Source organism: Pleurodeles waltl, chromosome 7 (assembly GCF_031143425.1).
Source record: "Pleurodeles waltl isolate 20211129_DDA chromosome 7, aPleWal1.hap1.20221129, whole genome shotgun sequence".
Classification (NCBI taxonomy): domain Eukaryota; kingdom Metazoa; phylum Chordata; class Amphibia; order Caudata; family Salamandridae; genus Pleurodeles; species Pleurodeles waltl.
This window is the reverse complement of record NC_090446.1, coordinates 91078527-91105155: the sequence shown is the minus strand read 5'-3', so window position 1 is coordinate 91105155 and position 26629 is coordinate 91078527. Positions and strand designations below refer to the sequence as shown.

General features: G+C 44.2%; 1 protein-coding gene across 1 annotated transcript in view; it reads right to left on the bottom strand.

Moving 5' to 3' along the window:
* LOC138303752 (cadherin-like protein 26) overlaps nt 1-26629 on the bottom strand; it is a 398556-nt gene that overhangs the window by 114712 nt on the left and 257215 nt on the right. The window contains exons 8-9 of the mRNA XM_069243135.1: nt 10173-10358; nt 1350-1663 (exon numbers count right to left, since the gene is read on the bottom strand). Coding sequence (XP_069099236.1) covers nt 1350-1663; nt 10173-10358 — 500 coding nt within the window. The remainder of the gene's footprint in view (nt 1-1349; nt 1664-10172; nt 10359-26629) is intronic.

Here is a 26629-nt window from a genome sequence, read left to right as displayed (position 1 = left end):
TCTACCAATATTTAAGAAGATAATCCCAAATCACATCCCCTGAAAACAGCCGAACATCGATACACTTAGATTAATAGCCTGATGCTATCTGAATGTTGACTGCCTTAATCCTCTACATTCGCATCTTCCATTTTCTCCTCCTCGAATTTGTAACAGACTTCTGACAATCTACAATTCCTTCTCTGATATATTCCTAATACTCTCATCTGTCTGACTCTCATAATTCTCACTATCCCTACTAATTGACTTGTTTTTCACCCTATTCTGATCTGTATTGTATTTAACAGAAAATCTCCCTACATTGATTAAATGATTATCTCACAAGACCTGTAGGGGTGTATTTATCATTAAATCACGCAGCGCAGCAAATCACTTTGATGCACTTCGTGAAAGGCATACAGCAGGAATGCACTGTTCTTACATTCTACTGTGCATTTCTGGCTTTTCCCAGCGCTGGCACACAATGTGCTGCCTAGCGCCAATGAAGGCACCCTTGCACCATGGTGCAATGGTGCCTGCTTTGTAGGCAGGATTGTTTTTGTGCAGGAAGGACACCTTCCTGCACAAAAACAATCCTGAGAGGCATTTTTCTCTTTCTATGTGTACTGCAGAATGCAGCACACATAGAAAGAGAAAGTAACAAGTAGAAATAAAGATATTTCTTCTTGATATGCCTCACCTGGGGAGGTGTAAGTTTTTAATGCATTCCCAGGTCTACCAGCATTGGTAAATCTGTGAATGCGCAAAAAATCCATGGGTGGGTGCGTGGAAGCATCCAACACTCCACCCATGGAAGGCGTTCTCAAGGCAGAGTAACGCAACACAGCGATTTGCGATGCATTGCTCTATATTTATCAAGGAGGTCTTGCCTAGCTTGAAAAACGTAACTTAAGAGTGGCATCCCTCTTGTCCCACACCACATGGTGTAAGAACGACCCGTCTCTTTGATAAATACGCACCGTAGTTTTCAATTGAACCCTGTATATTGGCTCCTATAAATGTAATTCTAGCTTTGGCCATGCCATATCCCTGCAATCGAATTGCATCTAATAAACAAACATAATATATTTGTACACAATCACACTTACATCCTTTCTGTTCATCTTTATGGCACCCTTCATGAGCCTAATATACATAATATTATTAACCACAAAATATATAATAAATAGATATCTTAAAAGAATACAAAAATAAATAAATACAAACATATGTAAATACATCAATAAATAAATACATACACAGATAAATCTTCTTTTATGTTTAATCAATGCAAGCATTCCCCCTCCTATACCAAACATACAAAACCGTGATGTAAGCTCCCACAATCTCTTTTTCACTTTTCAACCTACTTGATTATATTTGGAAACGCTGTGTCTGGGTCGGTGGCATTCATCACCCCCAGTTTCTGGCCTGATACCTCGGTTTCGTCTATGTAAACGGATATCCTTGGAGGGGAGAGTACAGGAGGGTCATTAACATCCAAGACTTTAATAAGTGTCGTTCTCGTCTGGGATTCCTGGAACTTTCTTGCCATTGTTTTTCCTGTGTCAATAACCCATAGCCCGGACGACGACTTCTTCACAACTTTACACATGAAGAACGGCTCCTCATTTGCAACCGAGATGGAGAGTTTGTTTAAAGGGCCATTTTCAAAATCCAGAGGCTGCAAACAAATCGTCATGAGAGGTAAATGAACTGCAACTGTGAGTTAAGCACACAACATTCCCTGGTTGGTCTGGTGAACTGTGGTTTTCCAAATGTTATCAATGATTTCAGAACTGTTTGATTTCTAAAAAATAGACAATGTATATCAGAGAAAACTAATAGCAAAGAGTGAAAACACATGGACTTTCACAGAAATTACTGCTGGGGATTCAAGTACAAATAATCTAGGAGTGAGATTTATGCAATTATAGAATTAGTGTACATTTCTTCCCACTGATCAGACATATTCCTAAAGGCAACCCCAAGTTTGAACAATTGTCCTTTGAAGTACATGTTCAACAGGTGGCATGAAAGGGTGCATTCCAACCACATGCCCAGGAATACATTCTCAGTGACCACCAACATGTACATTTGTGAGTATTTACAAAACATGTTGAGGGTCATATCTGACGGGGGGTCAAGGGGTGAAATTCAACCAGTGCAACCTTAATCACATATGGGGGTGTGCACAATTTGCTATGTCAATATCACTGGTGACACTTTGTATACAAAAAATTAAATATGAATCATGACCAAGACTGAGAGTTCAGAATTCAGGCCTTCTCTAGAAGTCCCGATGAGGACTCATTTAACATTTTCACTCAGTTTAGGCACCAGAAGTCAACTCAACCAGGCCACCCAGATTGCAAGAAAACCTTGTTATCCACAACAGAGTTTTTGTTGTGGGCAAGGGATGCAGGAGCAATTTTATCCTTCTCCCTGGGCATGACAAAGTTAACTTCAGGCTGTTTAGGGACTGCCAGGGTCCTCCATCAACCAAAGGAATCCTTCCATACTTTGGATTTAAAGCTGTAAGCCGGCGAGGGCTCCCCAGTCAGACACTGGCTCTAGGCTCTGATTCTAGTCTCCCAATCTGCAAAGGGTACACCTATGCTGGCCTGGGAGGCTTCTCCTTCTTGAGGAGCATGGCAAGCTCTGACCAGTTTCATGGTCAGAGCTACAGAAATTCTGGGGTGTGCTCCCCTTGTCTCGGGCTCCATCCACCAGTCTGTGGTGTCACAAAATACTCAGGATAGGATTCCAGATGTCTAGGGAGGGCCCCCCTTTTCTGACATGGTTGAAAGCTCTGACCAGATCCCCTCTCACAGCTCCAGTCTGGTATGGGGGACGTTCATGCTCCTGCGCTCCATCCGCCAGCCTTGTCTTCTGGCCCAAGGAAGGAGTCCTAGGATTGCGCCCCATCTTCCAGCCAGTGGTCGCTCTTACAGCCTTTCAGATGCCCAACAGGGAGCCGCTGGCACCGCCAGCAAAAACCTCTTGCTGGATAATACACAGAGCTCCAGCTGACCCATGGGGTCTGGCCTAAGGGACCAGGTTGCAGCAACCAACCCGGGTTGTTCTTCCATGTCCAACCTGCCTCCTCAGTGAAAGCAGAATGACACATTCATTTCCCACTAGAATGCGAGGTATAGATATATATCCAGACTCTGAAGTGGGCCTTCTGCTTCTATTGCCTATGAAATGAAAAATATGATGAAATTGACATTCAGGTGGGTTGAACTGAAGTTTCATTCAAGCCAGGACTCCAAGAGATCGAATACTTGCATGTCGTTTTAACGCAAGATGTGCTAGGGTAAAAAGAAATGACATGAAATTGTGTAATGTAGAATTTTGCAAATTTCTCCAGCATAATTGAAATTTTGTCCAGCATTACTTGAGAGCTGTCTTCCTCTGGTTGTCTTGCTAGGTGGCATAAAAGCCCCAAACAGCCCACACTGGCCCCCAAGAGGCTCAGGTTTTTGGCTGCTTTCAGTACTGCTCCATGCACCTTCACCAGGCATATCTTTTCAGAGAGACCAAGCAGGGACACGATGCAGACATACAGGACAGGGTGGTCTACTTTGATGATGGTCTACAAAGCACAGTACTCTAATTGGCTGGACATGCTTGGTCCATTTAGGAGCACACTTCTTGGCATGCTCTAGCTCATTAAAAGCAAAGAATTTCTACCCTGCTTGAGACCATGTGCCTCAAGGGAATACCTTCCAGGGAGGGTCTCCACCAGGCAGCCTCCCCATCCAGCAAAGCAAAGGGCAAACAACCTAGCAGCTCCTCCCTAGGAGGGCTGAACAGACTTGATTGCATTGAGTGGCCGTTGGCCATGAATGCACCTGTCGGTCGAAGCTCTGTGTGTAGTTTTGTTGTTCTCCTTCACCCCGTGCGCTTTTGCAGGAGTTTGGAAAGACTATTGCACTGGGGTGTAACCACCACCACCCACTCCAGTGGAGTGGCTAGAAATCCTAAATCTTGCTCAGGCTGTGCCTCAGCCTGCTGCTCTCTTCTTTTGTTGAAGAAAAGGCTGGTCTGCCAGTGCCCATGCAATCTTTCCATACACCCAGCTCCTGCAGGCTTTGGGGGATGTGAAGGTGTGCCTGGGATGGACATGTGGCTCCCCTCGTAGTAGGTGGTAAAGCCTACAAAAGCATATGGTTGCCTCAAGGACTCAGCCATGCATGTGTATATAGGTGCAGTCATTCAAACTGTGAATAGCTGGGTAGATAGTTATGGTTTCTTTGAGTACTCCATCTTTTACTTGGATATCACACATCTCATTATAGTGATGATACATTCAGCTGTCTGCCATTTCAACTTTTCACTTTGTGTTGACCACGGGTAGGAAAATCAGGATTCTATTTAAAATGAGAGCCTGAGAAACCGTTACCATAGCCACTGAAGGCAGCACACAGATATATTACTCACTCAAAGGGTTCTTTTGAAGCCTTGTATTTGGAATGAGTATTTTTAAATACTTTATTGAGGATCCATTGGAGGGCAAGTCGGAGGCAAGCAGCCACAGTAATTCCTGCTCCATTAGCATATTTGAACTTGTTACAGTTAAATCCTTGTAATTGGATCTTGGAATCCAGCTGGTACCTGCTTGTTGCTCTTGATTGAGTGTCTTGCAGACCCAAAACATATACTTTTTCCAAATGTGAGTGCTCAGAGTAGGTCAATCAAAATAACAGTACAGCTAGGAATAGTCAAATGGGACTCTGAGTCTATTTTGTTGGTTTTCCTGTCTAGGTCCATGATTAAGATGGACATCTGTGGGCATTCATATTGTGCCACTTGAGTTGATATTCTTGGACTGGTGCAAGAGGAACCAATCTGTCAAGAATATTTTAATTAATCGAGAATGAAAGTAAGCGGTTTGAAGACAATACAGTCATAGATCCTACAATAAATGACATTTATTAGTGTCCCAGCTGCATTATTCTCATGTCTTGCTGAGCAGCTTCAAGGAAACCACAGTCTTTAGGAGTTCCATTGTAAAGCTGACGCGTAAAGAAACTAATGAAAAGGTATCACCAGAAATTAAGCCTGTTGCTTATTTTAATTCCACTGAGGAAACTCCATCCAGCCTTCTTATGGGAAGGAGTAACAGACTGATAGATCTGTCTTAGTTCTGTGGGTTGTGGTGGTGCATGGCCATTGTTAATGGGTGGAGCGATTTGCCCTGTTAATTCCCATAACAAACAAGATTACTCCATGCTATCTAGTTACACAACCCCCAGAAGTCGGCTTTCAACTTCTTAGAGTGAAAGGTGATGTTCCACTACACATGGTCAAGCAACAAGTCTGTGATGAGCAGCTGAAGGTGTCATCACTGAATAGATTGGCATGTGTCTACTCTTCGATAACAGGTGCAGGTAACCTACTGGACCCCATTCATGATAGGGATTTGGGATTTCAATTATTTCTCATGAACCATAAACTGCCACAAGGTGCAGACCATTAGTTCACTTTCAATAGGTTCCTGTTTTGTACACACAGAGAAGCTGATCAAACTTGACTATGCAGAGGAAGTAATAGTCATAACAATGTTTTGTTAGGTGAACCAGTGGAACAGTCAGTCTGAGTGATAGTGCATGCCCAACCTCAGCTGCCTTGCGGACAAAACCCAGGAACTGGCCCTCTCTACGCTTGTTGGCCGGTGGAGTGATCCTCAGCCAGTGGCACTAGTGTGGAAACCCCACATAACATGGGATCCTTCCTAGAGGACCTGACAGATACCTGAGAGCAGGGCCACATGGCCTGGGCATCTCATGTGGATTCTGCTGGCATGAGAGGTAGACCAGCAGAGGTGCGTGGTGGGGACCATAGTTGCTGTGCCTGAGCACACCATTGGCTTCGAGGGTGTTATGTTATGATAAGTTGATTTTTGTAGAGCACTAATCACCGAGAGGGGATCCAGGCACTTGTGCCGGTGTGAGGTGTCCAAGGTGCTTATTGGAAGTGTCAGGTCTTCAGCTTCTTGAGGAACTGAGGAACTGAGGAGGATGCTCTGAAGTGTTGAGGGATGTCATTCAATGTCTTGGATGTGTTGTTGCTAAATAGGCAACCTCCAGTTTTGCTTTTGTGGATGCGGTGAATGTGTATGATAGGGCTCACAAGAATGCAAACTTTTTTCTGGGCAGAGCAAAACCAAAAGAAGTCTATTGTTGTCTTGATGCATGTTGAGACTGAAAAGTCCTCCGCATGGTCAAGATATGCACCCCTTCCGTGAGTGCCCAACTGTTCTGTTGTCTGGATCCCTAATGCTGATTTTTTTCTGTCATACGCAAACACGGACCATGCATGTGTGTCATGGCATAGGCCTGTCTCACAGATTGCTGTCTTGTTCGACAGGTGCAGACCACACTCTATTTGCGGGTCCGCATGATGACCAGATGGCCAGGGTGCACACCTGTGGAGGCAAAATGAGTATCTAAAGGGTTTTGGGTCTTCTGGTCTGCAGCTTCAGTGTGCGGGGACACCCTAGCCAGCTGCTCCAGTTGTCCTGGCCACCCTGGTCGATGGCTCATGTGGGGCTGGGCAATCTGGTCAGTGGCTCCAGTGAGCCTAGACACTTTGCTTAGCTTCTACAGATGAACTAGGCTATCTAGGCAGCTGCTTTCCTGGGCTGTCTGGTCAGTAGTTGGCCAAAGGTATCTATTTGGGTGCTGACCATGGTGCTGACAATTTGGTTGGCGGCTGGTGAACATAACCCTCTAGCAAAGCTATCTCCAACTTGTTGATCCTTATTGGTTTGAGGAAAAAATGATTTCCTGGATAACCTCAAAGGGAGCTGGAGCTTTAGCCACCTTGGTTAACCAGGCAACTTGGCTGTCAGTTCTCAGAAAGGAGAGGGCATATTTAACTCAACGTGTAACACCTTTCTAAATTGTGAACCTCAAATGCCATATGTAGTCCATTAAGAACTGGATGGCCTTAGATTTCCTGAAATGTACCCCAAAGAGACTGGTCGTAACTCTTGAACATAAATAGATAAAAGACCAAAGATTTACAAGCACACATGGTTGTTTATTCACCGGATTTTGGAAATTCCGTGGAATTTTCAGTTAATACCTGGCAATCTGTAACACTTGTAAGCATCCAGGCACACCCCTGGAAAACATTTGCAAGTTTGCAATTGTGACAAACAAGAGGCATTTTCTGATATGCATGACTGAACATGAGGAAATATCATCATGTTTGCGTAAGGGCACTCTTTGACCTACAGGGAAAAATATCACAGTGGAGAGCTCCTTCCCTAGAAACCTACACCCTGGATACTGTGTCATCCAGTCATGGTCTTCAGACTTGTTTATGGTGGGGCTCTCTCCGCACACAAGAAGCCCCTGAGATTTATTCTAGGTTCATTCTTAGATTTCCTTGCACATATTAAGGGTGTCCTAAGATCAGTGAATTGAGAAGTGATAACTCAATAGCCAATAAAAATAGTGTTATTGTTATGAGTTGTCTTGGCGCTCAAAAAAGAATACAAATTATTTTAACAGGATTTATTTAACCTCGAGTTGTGTAGGAAAGTGAAACCACCTTTTGGAGAGTGCCCCCTCTCAGTGAGCGAGTGGTTTGCATGTTTTATGGACACTGTTCACTGAATATTTTGTTTCTCCTAGAATTAGCATCCTTTTTAAAAAAAAATGTTTTGCTTCGAATCAAAGATTAACTTGTTGATTCCACTACTTCTCAGAAAAGAACCACAGGTGGACACCACCAGACACCACCAGACACTGATTGGGATGTGGTTAGAAAAATGTAACACCCTGTTCATTGAAAATTTGCACAATTTTTAGAATGTACATTCAGCAAGGAGCCTTTTTTCTTTGCACTCTTGACAGACAACAAATGTTTATAGTTACATAGTTTAGGAGCAACGCTAGTTTACAACCTTAGCCAGGGATAAATGATTGTTAGCCACTGGAACCTTAAAATAATGTGCACTTTTGGTTGGAATGCAGAAAGATTGTCTGACATATCTAAAGGAAACAATAGAACTTAACCCAATAACCCACATAACACAGCAAAACTACAAGCACACACCACACAAAAAATATTCAGAAACGTTTTAGCCAACCGTGAACACCTCTAGAATCCTGTTTTCATAAGACAGTTGTAGAAGATGTTTGCTTTAACTTACCACTAAGGTCATGACATAGTGCCAGTCAAAATTGTTTGGTGATACTGCCTGATATTTTTTCTTTTGCGACAGCAAACAGCACCATTTGCTACAATCTCAGGCTTGATGCCTTATTATCACCAAAAGCACACAGAATCGGAGTCTCAAAGCGATTAGTATATGCCGGCTTAATTTACATCAAGAAATAGCCTTTTTCTCAAATGAAAACCAACTTTTCGAATAATTGTTTTGCGCTCCTAACAAATTGACTATATATATTTTTATGTGAAAAAATTGACTCACGAGGAATGGGCTTCAAAGCCTTGAATACCCTGCGACATTCTGCACTTCCCACAACTTACATATTTGTGGGGTATAGCAACCACTTCTCCCACCCCTTCCTAACTGAGCAGCGCCTTTAAGATCATTGACAAATATTGATCTTGCACTAAAAGCATCTCACTCACAGCCATAAATCTTTGGTTCCCTTTTCTCTATTTGAACATGATGACCATTGCATTTTGGTATGTATTTTTTCAGACAAGTGGCTTAGTTTGTGGCTATCATTAAACTTTATATTCGTAGTCTCCTAAGTGCGATATAGATCGGAGGGAAATATTTACTTTTCTGACATGGATAACGTTTGTTTGCTATATCACTGTCGTTGCATGCAAACGTTTTCCATAGCACTTGAGAAATCCCATTCTTCACAACTTGCAGCAGCTTGTGGTGCGACAGCCACACACAGAGTGGGTCAACAAGCTGCACAGATAGACATGAAACTGCCCGTTCAGTCTCCTCGCCTCCCTTAGTTAGGGATCTCCGGGCTTTCAATAATAAAAGCTCTTTCTTCCCACCAGAAGTAAAAAAGTTTCTTTGTAAGTATCAGTACTGTGATTTGTAGCCAATCAAGTCCTGAGCAGAGCTTATGGGAGCAGGAATAGGTGCACTCCAGGTAATGCAGCACACCTCAAGGTCAAAGCGATGGCATGACAAGGGTGCACCAGTCCCTGTGTGAATAAGGAAATAGGCCTTCTGATTGTGGTTTGTGAAGTAAAACACAACAGTAACCAGGTTTCATTGCCTTGAGGTCTGTAGATCCCCAGTGCCTGGAACCCAGTGCCTGGAACCCAGTGCTTAGAGGTCTGTTGAGGAAGGTGGAGTGAACCAGCCTAAGGCTCAAGGCTATTAATTACGAATTATGGGCGCTGGGAGCAGATAAAGTCAGGGGATATGCTAATAAATACAACCCTCATGTTTCCAACCAAGCCTCTACCGCTACTAAATCCTTTCATTATGCTTAAAGTGTACACTTTCTATGGGGAATAGCCATGTTCCTTACAGCGTAGCCATTAAGGAACTGTAAGTTGGGAATTTTCAGCACTCATATGAGAAAAGTGACAACATTAGGAGCCTGATTTAGAGTTTGGTGGATGGGTTTACTCCCTCAGAAACGTGACGGATATCCCGTCTGCTGTATTACGATCCCATTATATCCTATGGGAATCGTAATACTGCGGATGGGATAACTCATCTGCTAAACTCTAAATCATGCCCTAACTCTTTAGATGCAGTCAACATTGCGGGCAGGACAATTGTAGGGTGTGCCACTTCACAAAAGGAAGACTGAGGATTTCCTCTCTCGTCTACATTGCCCTCAGTTGCATAAAACCATTCAGTTTTTATTCACTCACTCAAATCAGTTTTTTGACAAAATTATCAAGTTTAAAGGAATGCTTGATGATATTAGGCAGAAATATGACATGGAAGCGTACTCACATTACCAGGTCCATGTGTGACCAGCTTATCCAGTCAAGGTTCTTAACTTGCATTCTGGGAATCTAGTCTCAAGTTAATAATGGTGTAAACAACACTACCTGTGCCCAAATGTAAAGCACTGGTTGACTCACACATGGACCTGGGAAACATGAGAGTTCTGAAATTGCACCGGCTTTAGCTATGCGAAATTAACTAAAATTACAGACAGCACTCAAAAGCCTGAGAGCCTTTGTTGTCCACAAGCCCTAGAGAGCAGTCACCATACCTTAATAACGGTCAGGAGTCCTTCGTTTGTTTTTGGATCTGTCTCTATTTTGAAGTTGCCTCTCTCGTTGCCTGAATTTATGATGTAGACCGCTCTCCAGGCAGAGGTGTGAGGTGTGTCTTGGTCGGTGACGTCAAGTCTCAGGATTGTCACATTTGACTCCCGCTCAGGTACGCTGCCATCATACTGAAATACAAGTCAAATTCTTCATCATTAGATGGCTGAGAGGTTATGGTTGAAATATTTACTGTGTGAACGAAGGTGATCATGGCTTTTATGTATTAAATAGTGTAGTTGTTGATCCAAGGGTAGTGACGGATGACTCATCCCTTTATGGCTCTTGGAGTTTTTCAGAGTAGTCAGTCATGGTAGCACCATGCTTTAAATGGAAGTGTAATCTGTGTCATTGACCAGTCTAGACTTTTACCACATCATTCGTGAGCATTACAAAAACTGAGGATACCATTGTAGTACTGCTGTTTATAATTTCATGAATGGATCATTACAATGATGTTCTACCTCTAAAAGCTAAAATGATGTAGCAGATTAAACAAATGGCAAAATATTTTTTTTAAAGTAGAACCGGTAAATAGCCTCAACACCCAAGCTTATGGGACATTTACCTCCATAAAGAGACCCTTATCTGACGTCTACCTAGCTATGGGATTAGGTGCATGAAGGCCACTGAAAGTCTTTTGCTGCTGCCTTAAGGGAAGTGATATTTTGCCCGTATCATCTTCATAGTCAAATTGGGCTGTTCTAGCACCTCCTTCTGGTTGTCCTCCTGGGCAACTACCTGAAATGATGTAAATTTTGAACATTCTCCCAGAAGCACCTGCTTCTATCAAAGTTAAAATCTAGTATACTGGAGAGGGTTTATTTTACTCATGTAACAAAAAATGAAGAAAACAACAATAAATGAACAACTTTCTACCAGCCTCTAGCACCACTTCAAGCAAACTTGCAAGTAATTGAGGCACTCAAGGATTTACAGTAGACAGGGTTTCATATCTAAGCTGATGTTTCTCATCATGTAATGTAATGACAATACCAGGTGAGATTAACAGTAACAACAATAACATAAATAACACTGGCATGAAGGTGGGAGGGACTACTCCACCACGGCAAAGAGCGCTAGGGGAATAATACAGGAAGAAATGTATATAACAATGTGCAGGAAGAGACATGAGGGGAGCAAGAGGGTCTATCTGCTAATGTGTAAGGGGAGTGCTGCATTAGTGTCTATAATAATAAAAAGTGTCCTGAACTGTGGGGCGGGGGGAGCAGGGAGGTGACAACCAATGAAAGGTTCAAGCGATCAACAGCTGTGGGAGAGGTAGAAAGTAGTCACATCAAGGAGGGGAAGGACATAACTTGTCAGAAAGCTTTTGTACATATACGTGTCCCAGACTGTGATGGCACCCGCCCCACCCTATGGAGCAGATGACAAGGCATCTGCCTCTGCCATCACACATTTAAGCATCACTTGAAGCCACATCTAAACTTCAGATGGCTGGGCTGCTTTCCAGGACATAGCTATCAACCTTTTAAATCAAGTAAATGCCAAGTCTGCTAATTTCAAGTAGTGTTTAGAGCATATAGAACGCTTAACGATGCCCAAAATGTTGTTTTCATCCTAAATCCAGGGAAAGAAAGACAAGAGCAATGACATGAAAGAGTGATTATCAGGCCATCTCCAAAATGGTGGTCTATTCAGGGAACATCTGAGGTTCCCAATCAAATATGAAGTTAATTCTTTCCCTGTGGTGTGAGTTGAGGTTTAAATCATATTAGTAGGCAGTTCTGAGTTTTGATACAGATTTTTGCTCTTGACAGTTTGAACTTCCTTTGATCTTCTTATAGCTGCCTATGACCTGGCGCTTACCTTTTCCCTGATACCTGATAAGGTTAGCGCCTCACTGTTTACTACTGCATTAATCTTCATCTTCCATCAAGAGCTAGCGATTGTCAAGTAGGTTCCTTCATTTTTGTGGCTTTTTCCATCAGGGCCCATCTAAAAGAGAGCTGCACCTTTCAAGTGAACTATTCTGTGCTGGACAGCACTGTGGCTAAGTAGTTGCCTTTTACTGAGGCCATCAAGAATGACATTTGACAAACTTTCTTAGCATCCAGACTTTGACAGTATTAGACTTGTCAGCCTTAGAATGGTCTTCCCCAAATGTTTTTCCTTCCTTTTTCATGTTTGTCTATCTCACTTTTGCTGGCCTTAGGACTCTGCCACTTGAGCAGTGCTAAAGCGCATGAGCTCACTCCTTAAAACGTGGTAACATTGACTCGTCCCCAATTGGCATACCTAAATTACTTATAAGTTCCTAGTAAGGTTGTACTGCAAATACCCAGGGCCTGTAAATTAAATGCTTCTTGTGGGGCTTCAGTACTGTAGGAGGCTGGACTGGCTTGTAGTGAGTACCAAGGGGTACTTACACCTTGCACCAGGCCCAGGTATCCCTTATTAGTGTATAGGGTGTCTAGCAGCTTAGGCTGATAGATAGTGGTAGCTTAGCAGAGCAGCTTAGGCTGAACTAGGAGGCGAGTGAAGCTCCTACAGTACCACTAGTGTCATATGCACAATATCATAAGAAAACACAATACACAGATATACTAAAAATAAAGGTACTTTATTTTTATGACAATATGCCAAAAGTATCTCAGTGAGTACCCTCAGTATGAGGATAGCAAATATACACAAGATATATGTACACAATACCAAAAATATGCAGTATAGTATTAGAAAACAGTGCAAATAATGTATAGTTACAATAGGATGCAATGGGGACACATAGGGATGGGGCAACACAAACATATACTCCAAAAGTGGAATGCAAACCACGAATGGACCCCAAACCTATGTGACCTTGTAGAGGGTCGCTGGGACTGTAAGAAAACAGTGAGGGTTAGAAAAATAGCCCACCCCAAGACCCTGAAAAGTGAGTGCAAAGTGCACTAAAGTTCCCCAAAGGACATAGAAGTCGTGATAGGGGAATTCTGCAGGAAAGACACAAACCAGCAATGCAACAATGATGGATTTCCAAACGAGGGTACCTGTGGGACAAGGGGACCAAGTCCAAAAGTTACAAGCAAGTCGGAGATGGGCAGATTCCCAGGAAATGCCAGCTGTGGGTGCAAAGAAGCTGCTACTAGGCAGTAGAAGCTGAGGATTCTGCAGGAACGACAAACCCTTTGGAGGATGGATGTCCCACGTCGTGAAGAGTCGTGCAGAAGTGTTTTCCCGCCGAAAGACCATCAACAAGCCTTGCTAGCTGCAAATCGTGTGGTTAGGGTTTTTGGAAGCTGCTGTGGCCCAGGAGGTACCAGGATGTCGTCAATTGCGTCAGGGGACAGAGGGGGCGCCCAGCAAGACAAGGAGCCCTCTCAAAAGCAGTCAGCACCCGCAGAAGTGCTGGAACAGGCACTACGAAGAGGAGTGAAACGGTGCTCACCCGAAGTTGCACAAAGGAGTCCCACGCCGCCGGAGGACAACTTAGAAAGTCGTGCAATGCAAGTTAGAGTGCTGTGGACCCAGGCTTGGCTGTGCACAAAGGATTTCCACCGGAAGTGCACAGAGGCCGGAGTAGCTGCAAAAGACGCGGTTCCCAGCAATGCAGTCTGGCGTGGGAAGGCAAGGACTTACCTCCACCAAACTTGGACTGAAGAGTCACTGGACTGTGGGAGTCACTTGGACAGAGTTGCTGGATTCAAGGGACCTCGCTCGTCGTGCTGAGAGGAGACCCAGGGGACCGGTGATGCAGTTCTTTGGTGCCTGCGGTAGCAGGGGGACGATTCCGTCGACCCACAGGAGATTTCTTCGGAGCTTCTAGTGCAGAGAGGAGGCAGACTACCCCCACAGCATGCACCACCAGGAAAACAGTCGAGAAGGCGGCAGGATCAGCGTTACAGAGTTGCAGTAGTCGTCTTCGCTACTTTGTTGCAGTTTTGCAGGCTTCCAGCGCGGTCAGCAGTCGATTCCTTGGCAGAAGGTGAAGAGAGAGATGCAGAGGAACTCGGATGAGCTCTTGCATTCGTTATCTAAGGAGTTCCCCAAAGCAGAGACACTAAATAGCCAGAAAAGAGGGTTTGGCTACCTAGGAGAGAGGATAGGCTAGCAACACCTGAAGGAGCCTATCAGAAGGAGTCTCTGACGTCACCTGCTGGCCCTGGCCACTCAGAGCAGTCCAGTGTGCCAGCAGCACCTCTGTTTCCAAGATGGCAGAGGTCTGGAGCACACTGGAAGAGCTCTGGGCACCTCCCAGGGGAGGTGCAGGTCAGGGGAGTGGTCACTCCCCTTCCCTTTGTCCAGTTTCGCGCCAGAGCAGGGCTGAGGGGTCCCTGAACCGGTGTAGACTTGCTTATGCAGAAATGGGCACCATGTGTGCCCATGAAAGCATTTCCAGAGGCTGGGGGAGGCTACTCCTCCCCTGCCTTGACACCATTTTCCAAAGGGAGAGGGTGTAACACCCTCTCTCTGAGGAAGTCCTTTGTTCTGCCATCCTGGGCCAAGCCTGGCTGGACCCCAGGAGAGCAGAAACCTGTCTGAGGGGTTGGCAGCAGCTGCAGTGAAACCCCAGGAAAGGTAGTTTGGCAGTACCAGGGTCTGTGCTAGAGACCCGTGGGATCATGGGATTGTGCCAACAATGCCAGGATGGCATAGAGGGGGCAATTCCATGATCTTAGACATGTTACATGGTCCGGGGAATTTGCCCTGAACCATGTGGGGGCACCTTGGCTAGTGCCAGGGTGCCCACACACTAAGTAACTTAGCACCCAACCTTTACCAGGTAAAGGGTAGACGTATAGGTGACTTATAAGTTACTTAAGTGCAGTGGTAAATGGCTGTGAAATAACGTGGACGTTATTTCACTCAGGCTGCAGTGGCAGGCCTGTGTAAGAATTGTCAGAGCTCCCTATGGGTGGCAAAAGAAATGCTGCAGCCCATAGGGATGTCCTGGAACCCCAATACCCTGGGTACCTCAGTACCAAATACTAGGGAATTATAAGGGTGTTCCAGTGTGCCAATGTAAATTGGTAAAATTGGTCACTAGCCTGTTAGTGACAATTTGAAAGAAATGAGAGAGCATAACCACTGAGGTTCTGAATAGCAGAGCCTCAGTGAGACAGTTAGTCATAACACAGGTAACACATTCAGGCACACTTATGAGCACTGGGGCCCTGGCTGGCAGGGTCCCAGTGACACATACAACTAAAACAACATATATACAGTGAAAAATGGGGGTAACATGCCAGGCAAGATGGTACTTTCCTACAAGCACTTATTGTGCCACCCATCTTAAGTAGCCCTTTAAACATGTCTCAGGCCTGCCATTGCCACTGCAGCGTGTGTGTGCAGATGTAAACTGCCATTTCAACCTGGCAAAACAAACCTTTTGCAATGCCCAAACCTTCCTTTTTAATACATATAAGTCAAGCGTAGGGTAGGTCCTAGACAGCCCAAAGAGTAGAGTGCAGTGTATTTGAAAAGCAGGACACGTAATTTTAAGCTTTACATGTGCTGGCAGTGAAAAACTCTTGAATTTGGTTTTCACTACTGCAATGACTACCTCTCCCAAATGATAATATTGGACTTACCTTATTACATTCAATAAGCTGTCATTTCCAAATGGGAACAGGTAACCAGTTCATGTCTGGTGTCTCGGAATTGTAATGAGAAATCCTCTCTTATAGTAAAGTGGATTTTAAAAATGGCACTTTTAGAAATGTTGCATTTTTCTGCTTAGCTATTTATTGCCTGTAGCATGTCCCTGTGTCACATTACTGGGTGTAGCTAACAGTTGGGATTTGTGTATTTCTCATAGACAGCCACAGACAATAGAGAGCGTAGGTGTGCCTGCATAGGCCATTACTGGCAGTGTTGACTTGTGCCTGCTGCCCTCTTTCATGGGTGAGAAGGACTGGATCTGCTACCTGTTGAATCTAGGACCTCAAAGTGACTCCATGGGATAGTTGGCTGTCCACCTAACAAGAGACTCCTCTGGGACAGAAGACCCCAACAACTTTGAAGCTAGCACCTGCACTCTGCCATCTGTGAGTCCTACCCTGCCAAGTGGTGCCACCCCAGTCCTGGACCCTTAGAAGGGGGCCAAAAGTGCTCTGCCAACCCATCTGTGTACCCAGCGGAACCAACACATCTCCTCTGCTATGCAGCGCAGTCCCGGGCAGAACGGACACATCGCCTTTGCTGCAAGGGTTCTCCCGACACATAGGACCCTGCATTGATCCCACAGCTCACATTGGAACCACTGCCTGTGCAAAGCTTTCCCGTTGCAGGCCCTCATATCACAAATCTCCCATCAGTGGCAGCATCAATGACAAGGCAGGTTCACACATCACAACCCCACAGCTTTTCAGAACTGGCACATTGCCCCAACTGGACAGCACATCCTTGACACCGGACTTTACATCGCAAGCCCTTTCCAACATTCCTCGACGACGATGCAGGACCTCACATCGCAGCCTCGTACCTCCTCGGAACGAACACATCCCCTTGACTGCGCCTTACATCCTCTACACAGGACAGCTCCAGTTCTACTAATTGTATTTTTGTCATTTGGTCTTGTTTTATTTATCAAAAAATATTATATTTTTCTAAACTGGTGTGGGTTCCATTTGTAGTGTGTTTTCACTGTGTTACCATTTGAAGTGTTGCACTTTACACATTGCCTCTGAGTTAAGTTTAACTGCTATGTGGGTTGAAGGTTGAGCACAATTGACTTTTATAGCCACCCATAGCTAAGTTTTCAGATGTCACTTTCACAGTTTTTCTATGTGAGATGATCAAGGAACAAAAGCAAATACACAAGATGTCTCTCCGGTTTTACCGTCTTTCAAAATGATTCTCACACTCTGCTTTTATACAGATTTTCCTTCACATTCTTTTACTGTGCCACTCTACATAGACCAGGTGTCATTGCTCTTTACAAATAAAACAACAATACAGATCAGGATGTCGTTACAGAGAACTGAGGACAATGAACATACTAAAACTAAAAGATAACTACAATAAACACAGGGTCTGTGGTTGCTTGAAGAAAATGACTAAGCTATTGCAGAGAGGGAGAAGTGAGTGGTGTTAAATACAAAGGGTTAACACTTGACTGTTGTTGGATGAAGGAATCTAGGTAAAAAGGCAGTAAATTGCGGTGAGAACAGGGGAAAGACGTCAGGAGCATAGTGATGGAAACAGAGGAGGAAGAATGGGGTAGAAGAGCAAAGAACAGGAGAAAGATGAAGACATAGGAGGAGCTATAAATAAGCAAGGTAATGAGATCAGAAGATGAAAGACGGCTGAAACAGGGATCGGTAAACATGAGGGAGGTTGGAGAAAGATGAAAAAGGTAGAGGGATACTTAACAGGGAAGGCACTTCAACAACTTTAGTTTTGTCATGACACACCCAGGCCCCCTTTCCGACTTCGGCGGTCTTCTGGTGAAACCACCGAAGTCGCGGTCGCCAGAGGACCGCCAGTGATCGCGGTCCTCCGACCGCCATATTCTGAGTACTGAAGGACTACCACCTCAATTTGGACGGAAATCCCCCAGTATTCGTGCTGGTGGTCGGCGATGCAGAGGCGGGCCCACCGCCAGCCCCGCCTCACCAAAAGGACTCCGCCAGCCGTATTATGACCTGTAATATGGACTGGCAGTGTCCTGATGGCAGTGCATAGCCGGCGGTGGGAGAGCCGCGTCCCGTCCCCTCAGGGAGGAGCACCTCATCGGATGAGGTAAGTGTTCTCCACAAGGGGAGGGGGATGGGGTGTGTGAATGGGTATGTGTGAGTGTGTGTATGCGTGTAATGCATAGGGGGTGGGAGGGGAGTGTCTGTGTGTGTACGTGTGTAATTGTGGTGATGCATGTTTGTGCGCATGTGTGTAAGGGTGTTGTGAGTGTGTGTCAGGGTGTGCGTTTGTGTATTTGGGGGGTGGGGGGTTCACCACTGGGAGTGGGGGTGGGAGTCATCTACCGGCAAAGGAATGCAAATTCCTGTTGCCTGTAACCTTTTCACCAGGGATTTTACAGCGGTGCTCCAGCCACGGAATCCCTTGCGGAAGGGGGACTCGGCATACCGCTGGCGGTATTGGGTGGCCTGCCGGGTCGGAGATGCTCATCTCTGGCCCAGCGGGTCCAGCCACCCTGGCAGTACCAATGGGAATATGGCGGTTTGGCACAGGCCAAAACGCCACACTTCTTATTTGGCGGTCTGCACCGCCACCCTGGAGGCAGTCAAATGACCACCGCTGGCGTGGTGGTTCAGTTTCCGCCGAAGTCGGAATAAGGGCCTCAGTGTTGAATACAGAAACTGTAATGAGCGCCCAGAAAACCAACAGTATTTCAAAACCACACAGTTGGGTTTAAAACTTTATACAAATACTCATAACAGAACATAAGGCTGCTTCTCTTTTAAGGCTTGAAAATCATATCCTGATGTTCTAGGGGCTGTAGCCAAGGAGGCTGGTAAATCATTAGTTTCCGCCTTAAACTGCACAGTCTATGTCAATGTTCAATACTGCTATAAAGGATGCTATCAAAATTTGTGAGTATGTGGCTGCCAAAAGTTTTTAATTGTGGTACATCTTTGCACTCTTTTTTTATGACACATTTTATTGAGTTTTGAGTGAAACACAAGGAAGTACAACATGTCAACAGTGCAAAATTGGTGCTATACTCCTGGCCCTTCTGCCCCCTCCAGACTTTACACATAGATTTGTGCATCATTTGTGTACATTTGGATTTAATTGTCTAGGTTTGTAATGTTAGAGTGTCTCTTGATGGTGGTGGTGCCTTTATAGTGTGCCCATGTTCCCCATATTTTGGGTGTTTCTGGGGGCATCCCCTTGCTTTATAATATCCTGATCACCCACTAATCCATTCTTTTTTGCCATTTCGCTAGTGGAGCCCTAGCTCTCTAGTGGCATGAGATATCTTGCTTCACCACTGTGAGACTCAGCCAGAGCAGCGTCAGTTTGAAGCAATGAATATCCAGGTCTGTGTTAATGTGGAGGAGAATCAGCTTAGGGTTGCCCAGTATCGGCTAACCCAGTACTTGATCTAGGCAGGATAAGACTCGCTCCTAGTATGGGCATAGTTGTGTGCATCCCTATGTGGTAAATAGGAATTCCCCTAGTGTTTGGCATCACATGCGGAAAGAGGTGGGGATTACTCTATGCAGTGTGAGACAGGTTATATGAACATAATTTAGCTGGAAGAATTGAAGGTGTGAAACTATTGCTACGAATCTCAGGAACGCCTTCTGCCGAGTCTTCATCAGCCAGGGTGCCTAGGTCATGCTCCCAAATTACTTGTAATGCTGCAAATGTGTCTGGGGTATTATGTTCCAGGGAGACCTGTGACATCTTGTGATCTCCTAATTCTCCAAGGCGCAGTTTGGCCTCTAAGGCAATAAATTAGTTAAAGTAATCTAGCTTAGTAATGGGTGATGTGAGGGCATGATACAGTTGTAGATAATGGTAAAATTGACTGTGGTGTAGGGTGTGTTCTTCTTGTAGAGTGTGATAAGCTTTTAGAGTTGTACCTTGCATCAAATCTCCTAGAATGAATATGCCAATGGTGTTCCATTTGTGAAATCCTTCAAGAGCGGCTATTTGGAGTACTTCCATCCCACATTGGCACTTGACCTGTGAGTTTTTTGTCACAGCTTATGGCTTTCAGGGTAGTTCTCCATGTCTGGAGCACCACCAGGATTTTCCATCACTATTACAAGTGTTGTATGGATGTGTCCCGAAGAGCCTCTTTCTTAGAAGCATAGGCTAAGTCGCCCTATGTATCATACCACCACTCGTCAGCTGGGAGGCCCTATAGTATTTTCAATGTCAGCTGCTGCAATTCCCCCTTTGTATGTTGATTTTAAGCATTTGGCAAGGGCAATGTGTGGGAGACTCTGCTTCCATAGAAAGCTACAAAACACAGATTGGACTTTTTGGAAGAAGAATTTAGGTGGAAGATGGGTAGTTCTGTAACTGGATCAGGTTGCTGGGGAGTGATACCATTTTAAAGATGGTTGATCTCCCAAGAGAGATAGTGGAAGGGTGAACTTGCAGCTTCAGGTGTAATTTACACCCCTAAATATCAAAAGTCTTATGTGGTTACTGGTATGTCGGATGCTCATCATAGGTTCTGCATGTGAGTAGAGACTGGGAAATTGAGGATTTGTTTAAGCTAATGAATAGAGCAGAGATATATCACATTATTAGAGGGATTTGGTGCAGCCAAGAACCAGAAGTTTCAGGGTCTGATAGAAAGATGAATGTGCTGTCCTTATTGAGGGTGACTGTAGCCGAGATACCAGACTACCATTCGAACCCCACCATCTATGTGTCATTTCTGAGGTAATATGCCAAGAGTTCTATTGCAATGGTAATCAGCAGGAGGACAGTGGGCACCTCTGCCACATGCCCCTCCCTATAAGGAATGGGTCATATGTAGCAGCACTCACCCTAACATGTGCTGTCAGCTCTGTGTACAGGAGCCTGAGATAGGTAATGAATTTAAGGCCAAAGTTAAAGTGGCATAGGATGGTGAATAAACGTCATGCTAATAGAGTCAAATGTGTATTCTATGTATGCTAGCAGTACTGCTGACAGATGATTTAATCTGTTTGCCAGGGCTACGGCATTTTATAATCATCTAATGCAGTGTTGCGGGCCTGTTTAGGCATGCTGCCTGCTTGGCCTTTATGGATCAATATGGGGACAGCTTTGATCAGTCGATCGGCCGGCGCCTTAGCAATGATCTTGACTTCGGTATTAAACACGGAGAAAGGATGATGCTCCTATGAGGAACATACTCACTGCTATTCATCCCTGCCAGTAAAGACCACAGAGTCACCTGTCATAACAACAAAGAAAATGGATGGAACGCTCAGGTTTTGTGGTGAACTTTGCAGCCTGAATGAGAGCATCATCACAAATTGCTTCCCTTTGCCAAATATTAACAAACTGATATTGTTGTTGTCTGGGGAAGGTATGTTTCGAAACTTGACCTAAGGAATACATACCATCAGGTGAAGCTTCATCCAGACTCTAAGGGCCCAATAAATAAAGGTAAACAGAGACTGTAGTTTAAGTTTAGGCATGAAGTGTAAGGGCCAGATTCACAAAGGTAAACAACTTCAGATCTCAATTTGTGAATTAGGCCGTACAATTCAGGTCTAAAATTAAATTTCAAGTCTAAACTTAAACTTGAAGTCTAAATTTAGACTTTAGGTCTAAACTTACCTTTTTGAATAGGGCCCTGAGCATTTAAAAGCTTTTAGCACCAATGTGGGTATGTTTTGATTTAATAGGTTACCTTTTGGCTTGTCATTTACTGCAAGTATTTTTCAAAAATGAATTTCCAATGTATTGTTGGGTGTCAACATTTTTTCTTTTCTTTCAGGACAATATATTGGTCTTTGGAGCCAGCACTGCCACACATAATGAAACATTGCACGAGGTGTTATCTTTGCCAAGGCTAGTTTGACTTTACAAAAAGAGAAATGTGAAATTCTGACACAGGATGATGAGTATTTAGGCTACCTTATCATGGGAGAAGGTATCAAACCATACTGAACTGAAAGGGCAAGCTTTGATCTTTTATGGTTTTCGTGGAATACTATTCGAAAGTTGTACCAAACTTTGCTTACAAATTAGAGGAGTTGAGGGTGTTGTTGAGAAAAAGGGAAGACGTTTGCCTGTTGAAAAGAGAAACATCTTGCATTTGTACAGATTAAGAATGTTATTACTTGTGCTGGCATATTGATTTCATGTCAGGTGTTGTTCTAAACAGTACTTTACAGCAGATGCCAATGTGACTGGTTTTGGGGCTGTTAACACACAGGTGCATGGAGAGCAGAACAGACTGTTGCCTTTGCTTGTTGCTCATTGTTGAATGCAGAAAGGAATACTCGGTCAACGAGCCAGAATCATTGACCTCTGCATTGGTGACCAACTACTTCTGTACATTCATTTGTGGGAGTAGCGTGGTGTTGAGGACTGACCACATAACATTGCTAAAGGTTTTGGGGCCTGTGGGTACAAAGGATTGCTTGGGACAGTTGGAAAGGATGACTGTATAGTTGCAGGATTATTATTGCATTGTTGGGCATGTTTCGGGTTGGAAGAACAAAGTTTAAAATTGTTTGTCAAAGCCTCCTGATAAAGCATCAGAGGAGTGCGATTAGCATACTGAGGAGGTGGTGGCGAGTGTGAAAGACGCCACTGAAGGTTTATTGGGAGAGTGCTATGGTGAGTGATAACACACTGGTTAAAATGATTAAAGGGGATGTGAGAAGAGAGAGTATACTGCAAAAGGCAGTCAAGCCATTTCATAAAGTGGTGGCCGAACTATCCTTGCATGGTAGCTATCTTATCATGAGTAGCAGTAAGTTTGTGCTGCCCTAAGTTGATACTTTTAGAGTATGAGGGGCATTTGGGAAAAATGTTGATGCTCAAAAGGCTAAAAGAAAGGTTTTGATGGCCTCTCCTGGATGTAAGTGAAAAGGTGGGTGGAAGAGCGTAAAGTGTGTAAAACATCAGAGAAGCGCTTGAGGCTGGGCTTAGGAGTCTTGGAGGAGGACAGCATATGTCTGGAGTGAATGAAGTTTGGGGAAAAAGTGTGTTTGGACTTCATAGGCCTGTTTGCATTTCTACCTGAACAATAGAAGTTTGATGCTGTTTTGTTGGGTGCCAAATTTAAGTGGGTGGAGGTGGTTTTCATTAAGCATATCAACACGAATTCTACCATAGCGGTTCTAGTAGAAGTTGTGAGGCGGGAAGGGAATACTTCTGTGTTAGTAACAGATAATGCCACACAACTTACTTTTGCAGTGATGAAGACATTTTGTAGTGGTCTTTTGCTGTTTCAATTGTGTGTTGTCTTGTGGTTGCCATGGTTACACATGCAACTTCATGCGATGTGAATACGCTCATGTTTGTGGACTGACAGTTAGTTTTATCAGTTACAGGACAATTGAAATATGCAGCACTTTGCTCCTGTATCTGGGGTGATTTATATGTGATATCACTTGACAATAAAAGTGAAGTGAAATAACTGGATTCATTTTGCCTACGTTACTACACATTTTTGAGTAAAAGTGGTATAAAGACCATGTGTACTTCAGTGTAGCATCCACAAGGGAATGGTCTTGTTGAAAGGATCAACAGTTGGTTAAACGTACCATGAGCTGGCTAGCAGCGCAGGTTTGGATGTTCAGGATGCCATTAAGGATATGTTGTGGGCCCATCACACCACCGTGAATGCCAGCACTGGGAGGACACGTTTTGAAATGTGGCTTGGTAGATTACTAGGGATGAAGTTTATAGCTTCATAGATCCATGATGTGGATACCATACTGTTGGGAAAGAGATTGCATGGGGAACAGAAGAGGTCAGTTGTCAATGGGGGTGATTGGGTTAAGGCCAGAACTAGTGGTGTGGGGGTGTGGTTTGTCCAAGTTTAGAGGCTCCCTCAGTGTTAAGCCTGTGGGGGAGTGTTGGATGAACTTGGAGCATGGACAACCCCTGAATCGGATGAAAGTTGCTTTGTTTCAAAAGTAAGGTAAGGGGGATGTGCAGCCTGCGGGTGGGGAAGAGTTTTCGGGTTCGATGTTAATGAAAGATAGTGAATTTTGCAGGGGTGATGATGGTAGGAGTGTTGTGCTACAGGATTATGGAGATGCTGGGAGTTTCGGTCCCGGGTCTGTTGTTGATGATGGTGGTGAGGTCTTGCAGACTTCCAGGATATTTTGGAGATGTATGCTGGGGTAACTGGTTTCAGTATTTCATGTCTTTAGGACTTTGATCTTCTATCTGTGTTGGTGTTGTATTTTGTGATGTTGTTATGTTATGTCATTGTTGAACTATTAGTTGTGTTTTAAATGGTAGTGTTAGTTTGTTTTATTGTTTTTGTGTGTAATTTGTATTAGGTACATTTGTTTGCTGGGAAGGAAAGGAGATGTGTAATGCTCAATGCTGTTCAGCCCTGGGGTGTTCCAGGGAAATGTTTATTATGTAATGTAACTATAGCATCATTGTGTTCTGGTGTTGTTTTCCAAGACAGATAAGATGTTTGAAAGTTGCTCTTTGTGCCTGATTTGGTGGAGTCACAGGGTTTCTGCTGATAAATAAACATATACTTCTTTCAAGAGCTATGGTGTTTGTGGTGATAATATCACACATACATATTGGGGTTTCCCTTTCTTTGGAATAACCACAATTTCTTCCCTCTGGAAAACAGGGGGCAGCCTGTTGTTTTTAATTGCTTCTTTGAGGACATCCTCTCAGGTAACTAAGAATCTCCCTCCTGAAGGTCATTTGTAGAACTTCCGATGGGGTGTGCAGCGATTCAACCTCCTATATGTGAGGTGAGGTGATGGACATGAAGGGCCCAAGCTGACGATCACCACCGTAGGGGGGGTTGTATTGATCAGTTGATAGGTTGATTGTTATTGGGGTGTTTCAGGGAGGCTCCCGGGAAGAATTTGTGTGTCTAGGACCATCTGTCTGGGGCACATGGCCCATCTCAACTATTTCTTCATCCTCCTGGTGGGCCAAGTCAAATGCCCTTGCCGTAGGCCATATGGCCTGTGCCAGCTCTGTAAAGCCTGTTCATAGCTACCCGGATTTGCTCCTCTAGGATTCAAGTAAAGGTGGCTTAGGCTATCAAGGTCACGCTCCAAGCAAAAGGAAACATATGGGGTTGAATTCTACTTCACAGTCCTTAATTTGGACATGCCACCAGATCCCACGCATACAGCCCCAGGTCCAGGATTTCTGTGGTAGGGCACCACCTGATTGCAGTCAGCTGCTGGTCTTGTGTCGCAGAAGTTTTTTTTTTCACATTGTTTGGTGGTGGTAGTAGATTAAATGAATAAGGGTTAGAGCCGGGCAGCAATGAGCTAATTAAGTCTGCGACCACCATCTTATGCAGCCAAGCCACATCCTCCTCATCTTTGCACTCCTGAATTGCGGACATATTATGGTATTGCAGCCCTTGAGAGAGATGGACATCTAGTTCTAAAGTTACTTAGAGCTATGGATAATATTATCGATGAATACCCACAAGAAAGCAGGAAATGGGACTGCTCTATCATGCAAGCATGTAAGATGGAGATAGTATGAGTGTAACCACAGAGTGGAAATGCCAGAGAAAGACTTTTGCTCAGCTGAACGTTATTATCAGGAAGCTAGTTTTGTTTCATATGTTTATGTCAGATCATTTTTGTTCCTACAGACAACAGACTTGTTTTCCTTAACCCACAAGGTAACAAAGCTTTGAAAACCCTCATTAGGTCAGAGGTTGTGCATGGCGTCCTGCCTATTCTGAGGTCGAAGCCTGACAGACTGCACAGCTACCTGGTTGCAAAAGACTTATTAGGAACTTGTTTATAGCTGACTTGGAATGCAACTACACTTATTGCTTTCCATTGACATTTTGCTTTGTCACTCTTACTTTCTTGCATTCTATTCGAAGGATTTATTTGTCATCAAGTTTTTGTCCATCTGCGAAGCCTAGCCTGTTTATCATCTCTCTGATTGCCTCATTTCATCCTTCCACAAGTGTCTGCTTTTAGGGATTTCTTTTCTTCTTTCTCTAAAAACACTCCATAGGAATGTGTGCATCTCCCTTGTTCTGTGTTTCACCACTTCTCCCAGCGCATTTGCTTTCATAAGCATTCCATGACAAAGCATGTGTTTTTACCATCTAGCGTGTTTTTCCTGCTTCTCCAAGCACATTTTTTCATAAAATTATAAAAATTTAATTTTCCACAACTTTGTCCTTTGAGCTGCCCTTTCGTACGATTTCACTTTGATAACGTTTTGGCCTTTGAGTCGCTCTCCCGAGTGATTCAAATCTACTTTGCATTTTCTCTTGTTCGTTCAGTTCTACCCTCTTTTGCTCTGACTTCATTTGCTTTCCTCCCCGGGCCCTCTGTGTTGCTTCCCCTCACCCACAAGCTGTGTGTTGATTCCTAGCCACACACACCTCTGTTTCCCTCCGACCTTACCTCCCCTTCACCTTCTGTTGCTTCCCTCCCTGCTTTCTATCTCCCACCCACGTTCTTCCCCCTCCCACCGTTTGTGGTAGTTAACTTTTTACCGTTTCAACTTGGATTGGAAAACAAGAAGGAAAATAAGCCACTAGATGCCTTTTTGTCACCATTATTGGACATGCTGCACAGCATCAGGAATGCTATTTAGAGTATTTAAAACTACTGGCAGTGCCAATAGGTTCCAAAAGGCACCACCTGTTGGCTTTGTCGATGCCTGTTTTCCTCACCAGCTGCTTCTGGGTGGCCTATCCACTGGCTTCCTGGATTCCAGCTTACACACATGTGTCTTTTATAATAAGATTTTGTCACCCCTTTGAGCATATGGTATTTATTTTTTGTGAAAATTAATATGACATTCCAGTGGGTGATTAAGGTCA